Genomic DNA, 16,196 nt, shown 5'->3' on the forward strand with positions numbered 1-16,196 from the left:
AAAATGTCTTCTTCATTCAGTTTCAGTTTCAAAATTGCAGCAGGTACTGCTTTTTACGTACAGCAGTATTTGGATCTGGAGATCCCTTCTATAGTGGCTATCAGAGACAGTGCATGTCCTGTGAGGAAGAGAGAGAATTCCATTTAATGGCGGATATTACCGTAGCCTGGGTGTAACTATTAGATAGTAAGAGTGTTCTGAGGTCAGGAGGATGTTTGATAGATAACATTCTAGACTGAAGTTATCTCATTGGATAAAACTGCTGACTAAACAGACGTGTGTTCTGTTGCATCGTGCAGCCCTTCCAACCTGTAACCCTTGTTCCATGACCCCTTATCTGAACAAAAAGAAACATTTTTGTGTGTGTAGGCTATTGAATTTGTACCTCCTTAGACCAGAAAACCATAGATGCTCCCACAGAATGAGTGGTTGTGTATGCTGATGTCATAAACACTGGTCAGATCTTTGGCAAAAACATATTGTTCTGTAGATGCAAATATGAAAGTATGAGTTATTCTTTCTATACTGTGTAGTGTTTACACTACTAAGGCCACTCCTAAAGATAGCACACTCAAAACACAGAATGCAAAATTAATGGGGCCCTGTGGTATGAAAGCCATATTTTGTTATCAAGTATCTCAGTAAGGAAACTAAATATCCCCAAACTATCTTGGTGAATCAACCACAACCAAAAATCACGCTATTCATCATTCATCATTTGTATTTTGAGTATATCTATCCATTTAAATTCTCTAACCTCTGCCATCAAAAGCATGTCCTTGTTCTCAAAATCCGGTGTTGGAGGCACAAAAGTGTGGCAACTGTAGCATTTCAGCATTGACGTAAATACAAACAAGTGAAGGCCACCCAAGCATCCAAAACAATGGATGACCTCAACTCCATCTAGAATGCACCAACAAAGGCCAGATAAGTTGGCACCCAGCTTCAAGAAGGAGAGATTGCACCAGAAATGAAATTGAAAGTGATTATAACTTCTAAAAGACAGAACAATGAAGAATGATGAAAATATCCTGACCTCCTGACCACATCTCAACACCCCTGTGGATAGGATTATCAGAAGTACTAGAATGTTTGCCAGAATGGAGGGTTTTTCCAACTCTATAATTGCTTTTGGCCCCTTGCAGCATGTCTTCCTGTTTTTCCAGAACATAAGACATGTGTGTTATTCAAAGATAGACAGTTCACAGTTCCTATCTTGCTGATTTAGCTGTTCAAGAGGTCTCACCTCTGCCCTTCCGATCTTCTTTTGACTATCAACTTTCAGGATATCATCATTGTGAAACTAGCAATGAGGGGAAAAGGGCTAGAGAGAATAATTAACAGTGCCATGTTAACAAAAAAGGATAATACTAAGAACACTAATTATTAAAGCCATGTCTCCATCCTTGTAACCTCAACAGTAGCAGAATAATGATTATAACCACAAGCCTCTCCTGTACAGGATGGGGACTGTGGAGTAGCTGCTGTTGTTCATCTGACATCTGAATCTTACTAGGTTTCTGCATTTTACTTTCATAAAACAGCAGTTTACAATCACACACTGTATATGGATGTGTGTGTGTGTGTGTGTGTATGGCAGGTTGATGACGAACAAAACCATGACATGTTATTTCCCTCCTTTGATGCACAACCAGTTGTACCAACCATTGAAATCACTACAAATGTACTATGATAGACTTGAATAGACTTCAGCGATGCATTTGATTTCTCTTTCGCCCTGGAACGGGTGCATGAATAATGACAGCAAATGGTGAGGAATAACGAAGACAGAGCACAGCGGAGTATACAAGCATGAACTGTATTGTCCCGACTCCTGTTAATATACATTACAGTCCATATATCTCATTCATTCCCAACCATTCTATCCCAGGCATTCCCAATAATCGGCATTCTGCTCAGTTACATAGACAGACGAACCATCATCCAACAGCAGTCCAGTCAAAGAGAGACATTAGTATTACACCATCATATTAAACCCCATGGCTTTAAACGTATGTAGCAGAGGGCCTCTTTAGGCATTCTGGACCAGATCTGGGTCCAAATAATCAGAAATCTTTCAAAGACATTGAGTGTTTGCTTGAGCCTGCCTAGGAGTGCCAGACGGGCAGGGTTTGTACTTTTGAGATTATTCCATTGGTTCCATTGTGCCAGGCAAACTCAATCACACACAGCTTAATTCTTTGAAAGGATACAGTACAGTTGACTGAAGCCATGTAGATGTAGAACCGTTACTGAGAATAGGATCTAAAAGAGTCATGGGCATGGCACAGCCCTTAGAAACAGGGTTGGCATTTCTCATCCAGAAGGAAAGTGTCTAGTGCTGCTCCCATGATCCCTTTGTCAAGTGAAAGCAGTTCTTCCTATACTGTGAGGAGATCGAGGGAGAGGGCAGAACATGACTGTTGTCCTTTACAGACGATAAGGCACCATAAACAGCATTTAACGTGTGTCCTCAGTCAAACATATCTTGAGTCGGTACTATAAACACAAGAGTAACATACAAAAATACACCCCCTCCCCCTCCATCCATCCCCAACTCTCCCCCTACTCATTAGAGATTTCAGGTAAAAAGAACCATTAATTTGTACACTGACATAGTACAAAATCAAGGCACTATTGACATTACATTGAGCACACTATTTCAGCTCTCTCACGAGGGAGCATAGGAATGGAAAGGTGCAATAACCTGCATGTTTTCCTCAAATTAACACAAAAAGTATTTAAAAAAAAAAAACATGAAGTCCATGTGGCCGCTCTAAAAAGCAGCGCAAATCTGATTTCATTTTGTATCATAAAAAACAACAACAACAACAACAACAATATATTAATAGTATAGAAAAAGTGCTAGGTGACATGTCCTGTTACGATCATTGTCATTTGTCACAAGTGTATAAACAAACATCCTTGAACAGTTCCCATGACAACAGTGACAGTAACAGCCTGCATGTTCTCTCCGCCCTGCGCCGCTTCTGTGTGGGCCCACCATAGAGATCCACCATAGAGATCCACCATAGAGATCCACTATAGAGATCCACTATAGAGATCCACCATAGAGATCCACTATAGAGATCCACCATAGAGATCCACCATAGAGATCCACTATAGAGATCCACCATAGAGATCCACCATAGAGATCCACCATAGAGATCCTATGCTGTGTTCACTTCTATGTTCTATAGTGCTTCCTCTCCCCATCAAGCCTAGTCATCTATGAAAACTATATCCGGGTCTGAGAAGCGTCTGTGGGTCTTGCTGGGGGTCTGGAGGAGGTGCTGTGGGGTGGCGATGGAGTTGGAGGAGGAGGACGAGGCGATGGAGGAGGAGGCAGGGGAGGGGAACAGGTCCCTGCCTGGGCTGATGTATAGGGACTGGATGCTGTCTTTACGGCGGCCGGGCTGTTCTCTCCTCTTGACCAGGCTGAAGCCGCGCGGGCCAGGGGGGGTGAGGGTGTGGACCTGGGCTGGGGGGTGGGCCTGGACACCCAGGGGCAGCTTCACCGTCCCTGGAATAATGGGGTAGCGGCGCTGCAGCTGCAGCCTGACGGAGGAGGTGAAGGTGGGAGAGGTGAGGGCTGCATCGCTGAGGTTGGGCAGAGAGGAACGGCCCCCTGGGGCCTTAGCTCGCTGGGCTAGCTCCAAGGGTTTAGGAGGGCATGCCGGCTTAGCAGTCCTCAGCAGGAGGGAGGCTCTTCTTCCTGGAAGAGAGGGATAGGAGAAGAGAAGAGGAGTCAGAGGAGGGAGAGAGAGAAAAAGCATCATCCACTCTCAGGCCACTCGCGCAAGTGGAGCCATCCAGCAAGGACTCATAGCACTAAATGTAAACACCATGCCACAATGTTCATTCCCCACCATCAACTGGTCAAGCTCTCAGCATGCTACATAGCATGCTGCACACGCACACAGCTTTGCAATACAGGGGAGCCTACAACCTGCTACAGAGACAGAGTCTACGGCACCTCCACCACCCTCTTTCAATGCACCACCACCAGCTTGTCCAGACCTGCACCAGAAACAACAGGACACGGGGGGGCCGGGGGGCCAGCGATGAGAAACCCACAGGTGTGAAAAGTTAGAAAGGGGGGGTTAGACTGTACCTTAGTACTGACCTTCGGCTTCAGAGAGGTGGGTGCGCTCGTCCAGCAAGCTCTCAGAGCTCACCGACGCCTCAGAGTCCAGATTCTCCTGGTCTGAACCTGGCTGCTCCATCTCTGGTAGTCTACAGGCAAGGTCATCTCTGTAAGGGTGAAGAAGGAGAGAGAGAGAGAGAGAGAGGGGAGTGAAAGAGAGTCAGTGATGCAGTAAATGGCCCGTCGTGTCATGCCTGCTTCTTCTGCTCTGATTAGAACCTGGGCCTTTCTCAAAGCCATAGTAAAAGGGTATGCGGTGTTCTCACTTCTCCTGTTTGATGGACTTGATGCGTTCCATCAGGTTCTTCTCAGCCTCTGTGTCTGAGTCCAGAGGCTCGTTCTCAGGAACCACACTCAGCTCAGAGGAGGTCTTCTCTTGCATCTGGAAGGACGGAGGGACGGAGACACACTAATGGTCACAAAAGACAGCTTAGCAAGGCTTTGACTATGATGAGTCAATCAGACCGGGGTCAAAATGGTGTATATTGTCTTTCAAATACTTGGTTGTGCCTGATCGAGCTTGCCCGGTGCAATGGCCAGCTCAACCAAGGTCATCTTTAGTATTTGAAATAAAACAGACACTATTTTGACCCAGGTCTAATGTGTACACCACACTGGTTAGTGGATGAAAGGGTGAATATAGGGAGATGATCCTGTGTCAAGTCATGCATAATGCAGCATATCATGTGTGCAGTATATCAGTGGTAACTTAACACAGGCAGGTTAAGTCATGAGTAGGGAGAGAGACATACAGTCACCATGTTATTCATCCATCCTCTTACTCAACCTAAAGAAATGAGGTTTGATGCATGACAGTAGGCAAACCTGAGGCTGTGGATTTAAATAGTCAAGTCATTTCATCACATAGGAAAAAAAGGTGACTCATCAGGAGAAAACATCACCACCATCTCCAAACAGTTCCAAGCCCCAGTCACATGACTTTCAAAGTGTTGTGCTACCAGTGAACATCTTTACCACAATGCCTTATATGATCCTTGTGCTGCTGTACCGTAGGAACGTACTGTAGGAGCATCATTCCATTGCACAAGTGGTTAAAGCTTATTTTCACACCAACTCATGTAGCAAGGGCTTTGAAAGTCATGCTATTTTTCAGAGGTTATCGCCCCCCAACACAAGTCACACCTATAAAAGACCAACAACAACAACAACAACAACCACAACAACCCGACACCATCTTTCTGATGCGACTTCACATCACAGCACTGAAGACAGAGAGAGAAGCATGCAGTACGCTATCAGTTAGTATGAAGAAGAGAGTGGGAGTGGGAGGAGGGGCAGGTCAGCAACATCTACACACCATGCATAGACGGGTCAGCATGGCAAACTAGACTACAGTACATCTATCTACCGCTGAGACAGCGTGGATACGTACCACCACTCCTTTGTAAGGAGCTGAGAACCTGAGTGGTAAATGCCAGTGCTAAAGAGAGACAAGGGGGGAGAACCACACAACATTGGCCGTGTTACACCTACTGACAACACAGATATTAAACTAACACACCTAACTGGCGTTGGTCCCCGAGGAGGAGGTTGGGAAACTCTACAGTAAATAAAGTATTCCGATTGTGGTTGGCTTGTCTTGTCTATGGTTTACCAGATGCCAAAAACAAGCCCAAGTCCTGGACTACTAGAAAGCCCTTTTTTTTTTAATGGAACTCTCCATTGATCATGGTTCGTTAGTTTAGGATTAGGTTTAATCTGTGGCAAGCAAACTGGACCTTGGTGTCCAGGCCAGGCCAGAGTGCATGTCTATCCATCTCCTCACCGTATTCTGTCTCTTGAGTTTGAGTTGATTGACAGCCAGAGCCTCAGCGTACTCCAACTGTTCTATCTCCTCCATCTTCTCATTGTAACTCCTTATCTGCTCGTTGATCAGCATCTCAATACACCTGTGGTGGGGGGGGGTAACAAAATGGTTGAGTTTATGGTGAGTTGAGTTTATGTTACTATACTGTCAAGGGCTAATATAAGTGAAATGACCTAAACTAGACCGATGTATTGAAGATTCGGGCAATTCAAAAGCAAGAGAGTAGTTTGCAGAACTCACTTTTGACATATGTTATAAACATTCCAAACATTCCATAGACATTAGGTGAATTTAAATATGAATCAAATTGAAACTAAATTATTCTTACTCTTAGTTCATTCATTGAACCAGCCTTGGTAGAGACCGACAAGCGTTTCTACTACTGTAAAAGCTACTAAGTACAGTATATATGTATATATTTATATATATATATATATATATATATATATATATATATATATATATATATATATATATATATATATATATAGTAATCTACATCTATAGACTCACGTGGTGGTCCTAGCCACGTCCTTCATACTCATAAGAGGGTCAGCACTGTCTGGGCAGCGCAGGATGCAGGGAGCAAACACTATGGCCAGGGAGTTCGGAGACATGCGGTTGTGGGGCTCTTCTTTAGATACTCTGGAGGAGAGAAACAAACACATTACTGAAATATTACTTCATTCAATCTTCAGTAGATATAGTGAGAACAGTATATTCTAAATCAACTAAATACACTTCAATATCCTTATGTTCTTGTGTATCCTTTATGCTGTTCGACCAGGGGCGTCCCATTGAGCCCAAGTTATGTGGGTATCTGAAGGACAGGGAGTATCTATCTACCTGACAAGATGGAAGATCAGTCTCTCTATGCAGTTGAAGTTGGCTGTGGGGAGCTGTTCCAACAGTTTGTAGATTTCTTGGAGTTGCTCCTGTTTCTCAGGAAGTTCTACAATAGGAAATACAAAACATAAAAAACATTTAAAATAACAACAATAAAGCCATAGAGTTTATGTTGATAATAGCTGATAGTGAATAACCTGACAGCACATGCATTAAAATGTTCATATTAAAAGATCAGTGAAATACACAAGAGATTCTGCGAACCCCAACAAAGGCTTGTCAAAGGGCTCCCCCTGGTGGAGGTGAGTTACAAGGTAAACCTAATAAATAAAGGTTGAGAGCAGCGTTGCGTACCACCACCATTGAGAGTGAGGGGCAGGCCTTACCGACAGCCCTGAGGAAGGCATTGTAATGGATGAATGTCATGAGGGGGTCAGGGAGCTCCCTCAGCCACTGTTTAACCAGGCCTGTGACTGTGTGGATGGGGTAGTCCTCCAAGCACACGACGTGGGGATCTGCACAACAACACAACATAAACCACAACATGAACAACATCATGACACGATTGATTGGTACTAACGGGCCCCAAAGTGTGCCAAGAAAACATTCCCCACACCGTTACACCACCTCCACCATGAGAAGGTGTACAGGTGTTCCTAATAAAGTCCCTGGTGAGTGTATATAACCAGTACAGAGCGCCACGGTGACACCCAGGTGTGGTACTTGCCGGTCTCCAGTAGTTGGTGCAGCTCCTTCATGCGGTTGGCGGAGCCCGACTTGCGGTAGATGCCCTCGGTGTAGAGTCCATTCATCTCCACGTGTTCCAGCAGCATCTCCAGCACCACTGGCACAGGGGTCTTGTCGTTGGTCAGGTGGCCCACGCGCACCCCGAAATGCAGTCCTCCACTCTCCTCGTCACTCTGCGATACCAACGCCCACCCCACAACAATCAGTGGCTGAAGCACTTTAGTGATGTCACATCAACAACATATTGAGTTATATCCAGTGGCAGAACCAATAAGAAAAGGGCTCTGGGACTTTACTTGCCCCCCCCCCCCCTAGTTATATCTACCAGCATTCTACATGTAATCAGAGTATGTGTGACATTGGATGTCTTTACCTTTTTGGAGCAGAATGTAGAGCAGTCGGTGACAATTTTTCCCATGCACTTCTTGTGGCACACCATCTTACAATCTGAGAAAAACAGTTTTAACATTTAAGTCGACTGTCCGATCTCAGCGGAGCTCCTCCTTGGTTCAATGCTGTAGTGTAGAAACTGAATGACGTCACAGTGTGTGTCACGGTGCTCGGTGGTACTCACAGCTACACATGTAGGCCTTCTCCATGCCCCAGATGTAGGAGCTGCACTGGTCACAAGACTGCATGATGTTCACCTGGTATGTGCTGAACATATGGTCCATAGGATTCTCCATCTATGGGGAAATCAATATAAAAATCCCAATGACATTATTAACATTCCTTCTGGCGAAAGAGGAAGAGGAGACAGGCCTAAGAGAGATGGGGAGGAGACCGAGCCCTCGCTTGCTACTCACACTCTTGTCTTTTTTCCGTCTCTTCTTCCTGGCTTTAGCAGGCTGGAATACACAAACAGACAGGCCATGAATACACCTCCGTCAGCTAATCCACAAAGGACCCACCACATTCTAATGTTGATGAAAAGCAATTTCACAGCAAAAGAAGAAAAAAGGAAAAAGCATAGTTGAAGAAAAGGCGTTCCTTTATTGACGTATTGAGATATTCAGAGGCAAGCGGGCTAGGCCCATCCATTCACCTTGGCAGGTTCACCCTCTTCCTTCTTGATCTCCCCCCTGATGAAGCCGTCCAGGACAGACTGAAACAGGTTGACCACCAGCTGGACCTCTCCCTTCTGCTTGTCCCCCGCCAGGCTGATCACACGGGTCTGGTAGCCACGCATCAGACCCTTGTAACCAATGTGGGGTTGCTGTGAGAGGGAGGGAAGGAGAGTCAGCCATGTCATGAAGGAGCATTGATATATAAGCAGTATGCAGAGGTTAGCTCACCATTGTGAGTTGGTTAGGTTGGCAATCGACCCAGCACATACAAACGTACACAAATCCTAGATACAGCAGGTTAAAATGCTCCAATTGGACTCATTGTACATTTCCATCTACAGAGAACTGGAGGTCCCAGGTTTGGTTTCTGATGATGTTTAAACAGCTGAAGTGTTGGTGTAGTAGTGAGGTCCATACTCACCGGTAGAGAGTACATGCCCTTGATGATCTCTCTGAACTGCATGGTGGCTGTGATGAAGATGTTCTCTGTAGCTGACAGCTGCTTCCCCCTGGAACGGAAGTCATTCACCTGCAGAGGGAGGGAGGAGGAGGGGGGGGGTGGGGAGCAGAGAGTGAGTATGACGGGTGCATCTCCACTCCATCATCATCTACCATTCATTAACAACACTCACACCTGCCATAGAGGTACATGAGGTACAGTAGCCAGCAGCAGTACCACAGGGACTGAATGACGGAATACTAGAATGACAGAACTACAGAATGCAGAATACTAGAATGATAGAACTACAGAATCCCAAAATGCAGTCGTCTTACCTGATTGCCAAGGAACTCGTCCAGGTGTCGTAGCTCGTTAGTGTTGGTGATCTCTCGGTCTAACGAGGCGTTCCACTGTTCGGACACACGGGTGGCGCGGCTGATCTTTATGGTAGGGTTGCGGCGGAGGGTGGCGTCAGCGTGGGGCTGGTGATGGGAGCGAGACGGTTGGGAGGACAAGTGGGCTGTGTAGAGGACAGAGGGGAAGACATTTTGTTAGATGTACATCATATAATATTGATGTGCTGGGTGAAAAACTAAGAAAGAACTAGGCAAAATACCAATGGAAATTGCTTGAGAATGGAGTTGTTGATAGAATATAACTCTGATTATCTTCAATAGCAAGAGGCTCAAGACAGCTACACAGTTCCAAACAGAATCGTGAGTAAAGAAAACTCTAAATAAGTCTTTATAATCAAACATGGGTCATTATTTACCGAGAAAACAAAAGTCTAGATTAACAAAGCCATTGGAATAATAATAACACCCCTGTGTTTTCTTTGAGTGTGTATCAGCCCTACAGTTTGACTAAAGCTAGCGCACTGCAGGCTCACAGGCGCTCCACATGAGTAAGACGGTTGCCATTTCCAGTCTTCTGAATGACTGGATCTTAGTACACAATACTGCCTGATTCACAATGATGAGAACCTGCCTCACTGGTCATCTGCCACCAATGTATGTTTCAACATGTAGGTGGAGCCAAGCAAAACAAAAGAGCTACATAGAAATTGTAATCATGTTGGTCAACAGGACATACTCCCCTGCTGCCATGGTGTAGTTGTTGTGTTCCAAGCAATAAGCATGCCTATTAGTCTCAAATCTGCTTACCCTCCCCTCCGCGATCGCTCAGTGCCTGGGCAATGGTCAGGTCTCCGTCATCTGGGGTCTGGGCCTCCTTATGAGGACGCTTCTTAAGGATCTTCCTCAGGAACCCTGTGGACCTGCAACACACACAAGAACACACTTTTTATGGGTTTGGGTATAATCACTCGGCATGAGTTAACAGAACAAGTATACAGTCTCAATAATATTATCATCAATGGGCTATCCCTAGAGTACTTGTGGTAAAACACACAGTCAGTCACAGCAATGACGTGTGTATAATTTAACAGGTGAGAGAGAAGTGAATGCTGAACATCTGAAGGGTGAGTGTTAAGAATTTTATTGTTAGATTCTCCATCTCTATGTCTTGTGCCACATGCTTTCGAATAGGCTCTGCTCTGCTCTACTGTATTACCATGGTAACCGTCCCAAAGCAAATCAAAACAAAGCGCTCTACTTGATCCTCCGGTCTGATAAAACTTTATCCCAATCAAAAAATGAACAAGTCAATCTGTTTCGGAGTAAATGAAGTTGAGGAATTTCCGGAATCTCCCATCTTCCCATAACAAACTGCCGCTGTAGAGACTATATATGGGAATATCGTGTGTTTGTGCAGCATGCCACAGGAGGGAGCTTCCTTGATTACACAAGGAAGAGTGGTTTCTCATGGAGCAATCTGAGTCAGACCTCCTGGGTTTGTGTGTGTGTGTGTGTGTGTGTGTGTGTGTGTGTATGAGGTCTGCTCGTCAAGGGTTTCCCTTCAGTGTTGTTACTATATCTGACCTTTCTTACCATCCATCACGTATGATAGCTGCGGTTTTATTCTCTGAACTTGTCTGTGAAGAGTGCACTCTAAGTTCACTCCCCCTCATCATTCGATTGTAAGGCTGGCACGGTAATCAGAAAAAAAAAAAATCGACTTAATTTTAAAGTAGATATACTTTATCCAATAGTAGTAGTGTAAATGAGTGACTATGATTATTATTTTTGCTGCGTTAATCCGTCTAATCAATCAACATGTTAAAAAAAGCAGCTGGTACTTTGGCTGATACAGTCATTATGTCCTTGAGGTAGCAGGTACCTTAAACATGCTCCATTCAGGCTGTAAATGCGTCGGCCAAAATGTCATGACTGTCACAGCCCTATTAGATTGGTGAAATCATAAGCTAGAGGGAGTTTCCACTTTCCACCCTATTTCTTACACCAGTCTATTCCTTTTAAATCCACATGGGGGACGGGGGTGAACAAGCACCTACTTCGTAGACTTCAGGAGAAGGGTAGGGAATAAGAGTGCAACCTGTACACCCCTCCTGCTGTGCCCCCCCCCCCCCTCCCAGTGGTCTTCCTGCAGGAGTGAGCCTACCTGTCAGGGGTGGAGGGCTGGGTGTAGACTGTGTCCTGGTGACCTGAGGCGTCGTGGGGCTTTCTCTTCAGAGAGCTGGCTTTTAACCCGTCAGGAGACACGTCTGTAGGAGACTGGACCTGCAGTGGCACAACACAAGTACACAGTGAGGAATTTAACGATTTAACTTTTACTGTACGCAACCTTTCGAGGAGACGTCCACAGGCTGTTTCAGGGGGATTAAGCCTTTGTAAAATTGTGGTGATAGGAGGAATTTCCTTGAGTTCGGAGAGGAGAATGAGAGTTGAATTATAGCAATTAAGAATGTCCCCGTGCAGCCAGAATATTTCCATGAAATTCATTCAACCCATAAAACACCATCCCAGCAACCTTCAAAGCTCACCAGAGGTCATCATTCATTGACCCAAGCAACACACACAAACTATGTCAGATGTCCATAACATTGTTTCACAATCAAAACAATACCCATAGTTGTGCATGCATATAGACACATCAGAACTTTGACCTTTGAGTTTTGGGGCCAGCTGAGGGGATAGCACAGATGATGATTGTCCTATGCATGAATACTGTAGTATACAGTACTACTACAGTACACCTAGACTATAATCTCAAGCCTGAATGTTAAACATTTTGGATTTTGGAGATTTGGACTTTGGTTTAAAGAAATTTCAATTCATAAATGTAAAATTGCCTTTTGATTTACATCAGGAAATTTCAATTCATGATTTGAATTTCAGTTCACCTCTTGCATTGAGGGAATTGAAATCAAAATGGACTCTGAATACTGGCCACCATAGCCCACATCACCCCATCTTCAGAGCCCCCAGTCGATTCTGTGGTGGTACCTACTACCTTATCCTTATCCTTGGGCTGGGACTTGTTTTGGCGCATGGGTCTACTGGGGCTGATGGTGTTCAGATGGAATGTCCAACACCCCACATCCTCCATTTCTTGGCTTATGTTATATGGCAAGCGTCTACGAGCGCGGGCTAACCGGCGTTTTTGTTTGGAACGCCTACGGTTTCGCGCTCTGACCTATCAAGAGCCAGAGAAGCACAACGAAACACACTTGGGCTGTCACTCAGCACTGATCAGGATTTGATAGGCTACCTTTGAGCCTGATTAGACCTAACGTAGTGCCCCCTGTACTTGGACAAAACATGGTGTTAACAACAGTTCAGCTAGAGAGCTGGGTATGTTACCTCTCTGTTTGAAGTAGCACCTGCGCCCTCCAATCCAGGAGGCAGGCTCCTGAGGAAAGAATAACAGAGATACACAGATGAGATGCGTGGAAATCAATTGGCGATGGTCCTAGGGATCAACAAGGGGCATTCTCAGTTCTTTGGCATTTGAAGAGGCAACCACACTGCACTTCGAGTTTGATCATTCCATACAGGGAATAAAATGCACTATAATTTGAAGACATAGCCTCGAATTAAAAAGTAGATGTTGAAATGTTGTGGTAGTATATGTAATTACTAGCTAGAGGAGTTCATATGAAAAGCCATACTGTGAGTGTTTCTTGCTGCTCCTGTCCTCTTTGAGGTGTAAAGGTGGAGGACTGGGGCTCTCTGGCTGTCCTCCATCACTCCTCTTCCCCTTCCCCTTCCACTTCTCCGCCTTTTCTTTCATGACGCCCTGCTTGCTGTAGCGGGTCAGGTTCCCCGCGCCTAAGGCGGCCTCACCATGGCCATTTCTGTCTGGCGCAGAGTTAGGGGAGTTCAGGGATAACGTAGAGGGGCGAGCAGGGCTTTGAGAGGAAGCTTTGAGAGGGGTCGGAGAGGGGCTTTTAGAAGGAGATGGGCTTTTAGCCTCTTTCTTCCCTTTCTCCTCTCTCGCCTTCCAGGCTACGAAGGTGTACTGGTCCAGCTCCTTGCTGTCCGCCCGCTCCTTCAGCTTGGCCTCCGCTCCACTTCCTGTCTCCTGATCTTTAACCTTTGGCGCGGGGTCGTCCTTGGTGGCTGAGGCAGCCCGTTCGCTCTCCCTCTGGCTGTGCTCCAGTCCCCGCTGGCGACGCAACTCTCTCTTCTCTTGGTTTCTGGAGGTGGTGGGGGCTTTGTGGAGCTGGGGGGGTCGGGGTTTCCTCTGCTCAGACTGGGGGAGTGATGTGGTAGCATTGGTAGCAGGCTGGACCCCCGTGTCTCCTCCGTCTGAGGGCAGGAGGGCGGCTGCCTCTGTGCTCCCCTCCTCAGGCACCTCAGACTGGGCCGGCTCTGCTTCTATTTCTCCCCCAGCCTGGCTCTCCTCCTCTTCCTCCTTTCGTCGGGGCCCAGCCTCAGCCTGTGTACCATTGGCCTCTTTGTCAGGCTGGGAGACCTCTGCAGCACCACCCTCCTCTTCAGGTTGCGAGATAGTAGCAGTCTCTCCATCCTCCTCCCTCTGCTCCTCCATCTCCCGGACAGCCACATTGGCCTGTTGTTTTGTCTCGTCCTGGGACTCTTTATGGGGCACTACTACCTGTGGTTCCTCCTGTGTTTGGGCTTCCTCGTCGATGCTGTCTGCCTGCCTCAGTCTGGCCTCCTCTTCCTCCCTCACTCTTCTCTCCGTCTCTTCCTGCTCTGCCTCTCTCTGTCTCCGAGCCAACTCTTCCTCTGCTTCCTTCTGTTGTCTAGCTGCCTCCTCCTTCTCTTCTGCCTCCTTCGCTAGTCTGGCTGCCTCCTCCTCCTCCTCAACCCTCCTCCTTTCTTCCTCCTCCTCCTCCTCCCTCCTCCTTTCTTCCTCCTCCTCCTCCACCCTCCTCCTTTCTTCCTCCTCCTCCTCCTCCCTCCTCCTTTTTTCTTCCTCCTCCTCCTCTTTTATCCTCTTCTCCTCCCGTATGGAGTGACACCTGTGAGAACCAACCAGATTCAGATGTGAGATAAAAACATCTGTCAAAATGTAAGGAATGAGAGGGAGTTCGTCGAACGTCAAGCATTTTCTAACTAACTAACTAATGGCATGAGTCCCTGCTTTCATGCGATGGCGACATACTGACAATCATTCCTACTGTAACTACTAACCATAGACATTTCCAACATGTGATTTTTACCATCAAGTAATGAATAAATTACTTTTCTATGTTCTGCTATTCTAATATGGTACATGGACTGGTATGCCCTGCAACTGTAAACAGTGAGCCAGTGATGCTGGTACAGGACCTCTTGCGTGCCGAGTGTCCTCTGGCCAACGCCTGGATCTTCTTGACACTGGCGCGCTGCTGTCGGTACTCCGCTCTCTGGTGTGAGCCTCTCCACACCGCCTGTATGACGGTGGCAGCCTGACACCGTCGCTCTTCAACACAGTACCTACGCCACGAACGCTGACATGGGGAGATAAAAGTTATTGCTGACTCATACCACCACAAAAATAACAGGCTCAGTGTACCACTCTCCTGACCTGTATAGTGCAATTTAACTTAATCTCTAATCTATCTATCCACAGTTAAATAATGTCTGTGTTCATAAAGGAACTTCTAAAAGGACGTGTTATACCAGTCACCACACAGCCTACCTGGATCACGACGGCGGCCCGTCTCATGTCCAGGAAGTTCTTCCTCTCCAGACGAGCTCTGAACCAGCGCTGCAGGAAGAGGATCTTCCTCATCACGTCCTTGTGCAACGTGTCCTGCAGCTGCTGCCTCTCCAGCTCCTTCAGGTAAACCTAGGGGGGACAGTTGGGAAATCGGGGTTGGGTTCAACTTTGTAGAAATGAATTGAAATGCAATTAATTGATTGAAAAAAAATCCTTATGGAAAACAGTGGACAACGTTAATTTTAGCCATAGTGCGAAGAGGAATAAACAGTGGAGGAGAGCTTGTCTAGTAACCTTGGTTTTGCCAATCTGGTAGGTGGTGTGGTCCAGTCCCATCTTTTCAAACAGGGCCGAGATGTCCCCATTGGATGCAGTCTTAGGCAGTAACACTCTGAACTGCTCAATGAACTCCTGCAGAGACAGGTCAATATAAAGGATTAACACACTAATGCTATTGGTGACATTCTGAGCAATGAGATCATCTTAGCTCCATTGAAGACAACAAGGCTCTCAGAAAACCCACTCCTGAACGTTTCACCTTCCTGAAAAGTAGATCTGGATATTGCTTCTTATTGAAAAACTCTTCTTTCGGCTGTGAGAAAAGAGGCCGACTGTACCTGGAATGTGTACTTGGCTCCGTAGCCGGACCTCCTGATGCGTACTGTCTCCAGCATGCCTGTGTAGCGCAGCTGCTGCAGGACCAGGAACTCATCCAGATACATCTCCCTCTGCACACAGACACACACACACAGAGACAGATACACACACACACAGACATATACACACACACACACACACACACACACACAGATAAGACACAAACAAATACTGTCAATGCAATTACTACTATCAAGACTTCATCATCGTCATCATCGTCATGATGGGTGTCCAAAAACTCCTGTGGATTAGTAACATTAACTGGTTCCTACCTTTTCAGCATTGGAGCGTATGCAGCGGATGAAGAAAGGCTCTGCTCGGCCCAGAGTCTCCAGCAGCTTGGTCAGGGAGGTCTGAGGGGGACAAACACACACTCTGTCATGTATAGCTAGAATGGTACAATGTGTTTCTGCCATTCATTTTCATTGACGTTAA

General features: G+C 46.1%; 1 protein-coding gene across 5 annotated transcripts in view; it reads right to left on the reverse strand.

Moving 5' to 3' along the window:
- Nucleotides 1–1,761: 1,761 nt before the first annotated feature.
- The window catches only part of LOC310806384 (myosin IXB), a 50,469-nt gene continuing 36,034 nt past the window's right edge, over nt 1,762–16,196 (reverse strand). The window contains exons 17-41 of one of the 5 annotated variants that reach the window (XM_083672457.1): nt 16,034–16,114; nt 15,722–15,832; nt 15,399–15,515; nt 15,084–15,233; nt 14,732–14,892; nt 13,105–14,421; nt 12,797–12,845; nt 12,447–12,629; nt 11,595–11,713; nt 10,238–10,350; nt 9,410–9,594; nt 9,057–9,164; nt 8,614–8,784; nt 8,375–8,416; nt 8,143–8,254; nt 7,942–8,015; nt 7,549–7,741; nt 7,208–7,336; nt 6,822–6,927; nt 6,489–6,620; nt 5,934–6,057; nt 5,541–5,588; nt 4,414–4,529; nt 4,127–4,254; nt 1,762–3,715 (exon numbers count right to left, since the gene is read on the reverse strand). In XM_083672457.1, coding sequence (XP_083528583.1) covers nt 3,222–3,715; nt 4,127–4,254; nt 4,414–4,529; nt 5,541–5,588; nt 5,934–6,057; nt 6,489–6,620; nt 6,822–6,927; nt 7,208–7,336; nt 7,549–7,741; nt 7,942–8,015; nt 8,143–8,254; nt 8,375–8,416; nt 8,614–8,784; nt 9,057–9,164; nt 9,410–9,594; nt 10,238–10,350; nt 11,595–11,713; nt 12,447–12,629; nt 12,797–12,845; nt 13,105–14,421; nt 14,732–14,892; nt 15,084–15,233; nt 15,399–15,515; nt 15,722–15,832; nt 16,034–16,114 — 4,563 coding nt within the window. In that variant the 3' untranslated portion in view covers nt 1,762–3,221. Of the gene's footprint in view, nt 3,716–4,114; nt 4,255–4,413; nt 4,530–5,540; nt 5,589–5,933; nt 6,058–6,488; nt 6,621–6,821; nt 6,928–7,207; nt 7,337–7,548; nt 7,742–7,941; nt 8,016–8,142; nt 8,255–8,374; nt 8,417–8,613; nt 8,785–9,056; nt 9,165–9,409; nt 9,595–10,237; nt 10,351–11,594; nt 11,714–12,443; nt 12,630–12,796; nt 12,846–13,104; nt 14,422–14,731; nt 14,893–15,083; nt 15,234–15,398; nt 15,516–15,721; nt 15,833–16,033; nt 16,115–16,196 lie in introns of all 5 variants that reach the window. The other 4 variants (XM_083672456.1, XM_083672460.1, XM_083672458.1 and 1 more) reach the window with 4 other exon arrangements.

The sequence above is a fragment of the Argentina silus genome (assembly GCF_951799395.1).
Source record: "Argentina silus genome assembly, chromosome: 6".
Classification (NCBI taxonomy): domain Eukaryota; kingdom Metazoa; phylum Chordata; class Actinopteri; order Argentiniformes; family Argentinidae; genus Argentina; species Argentina silus.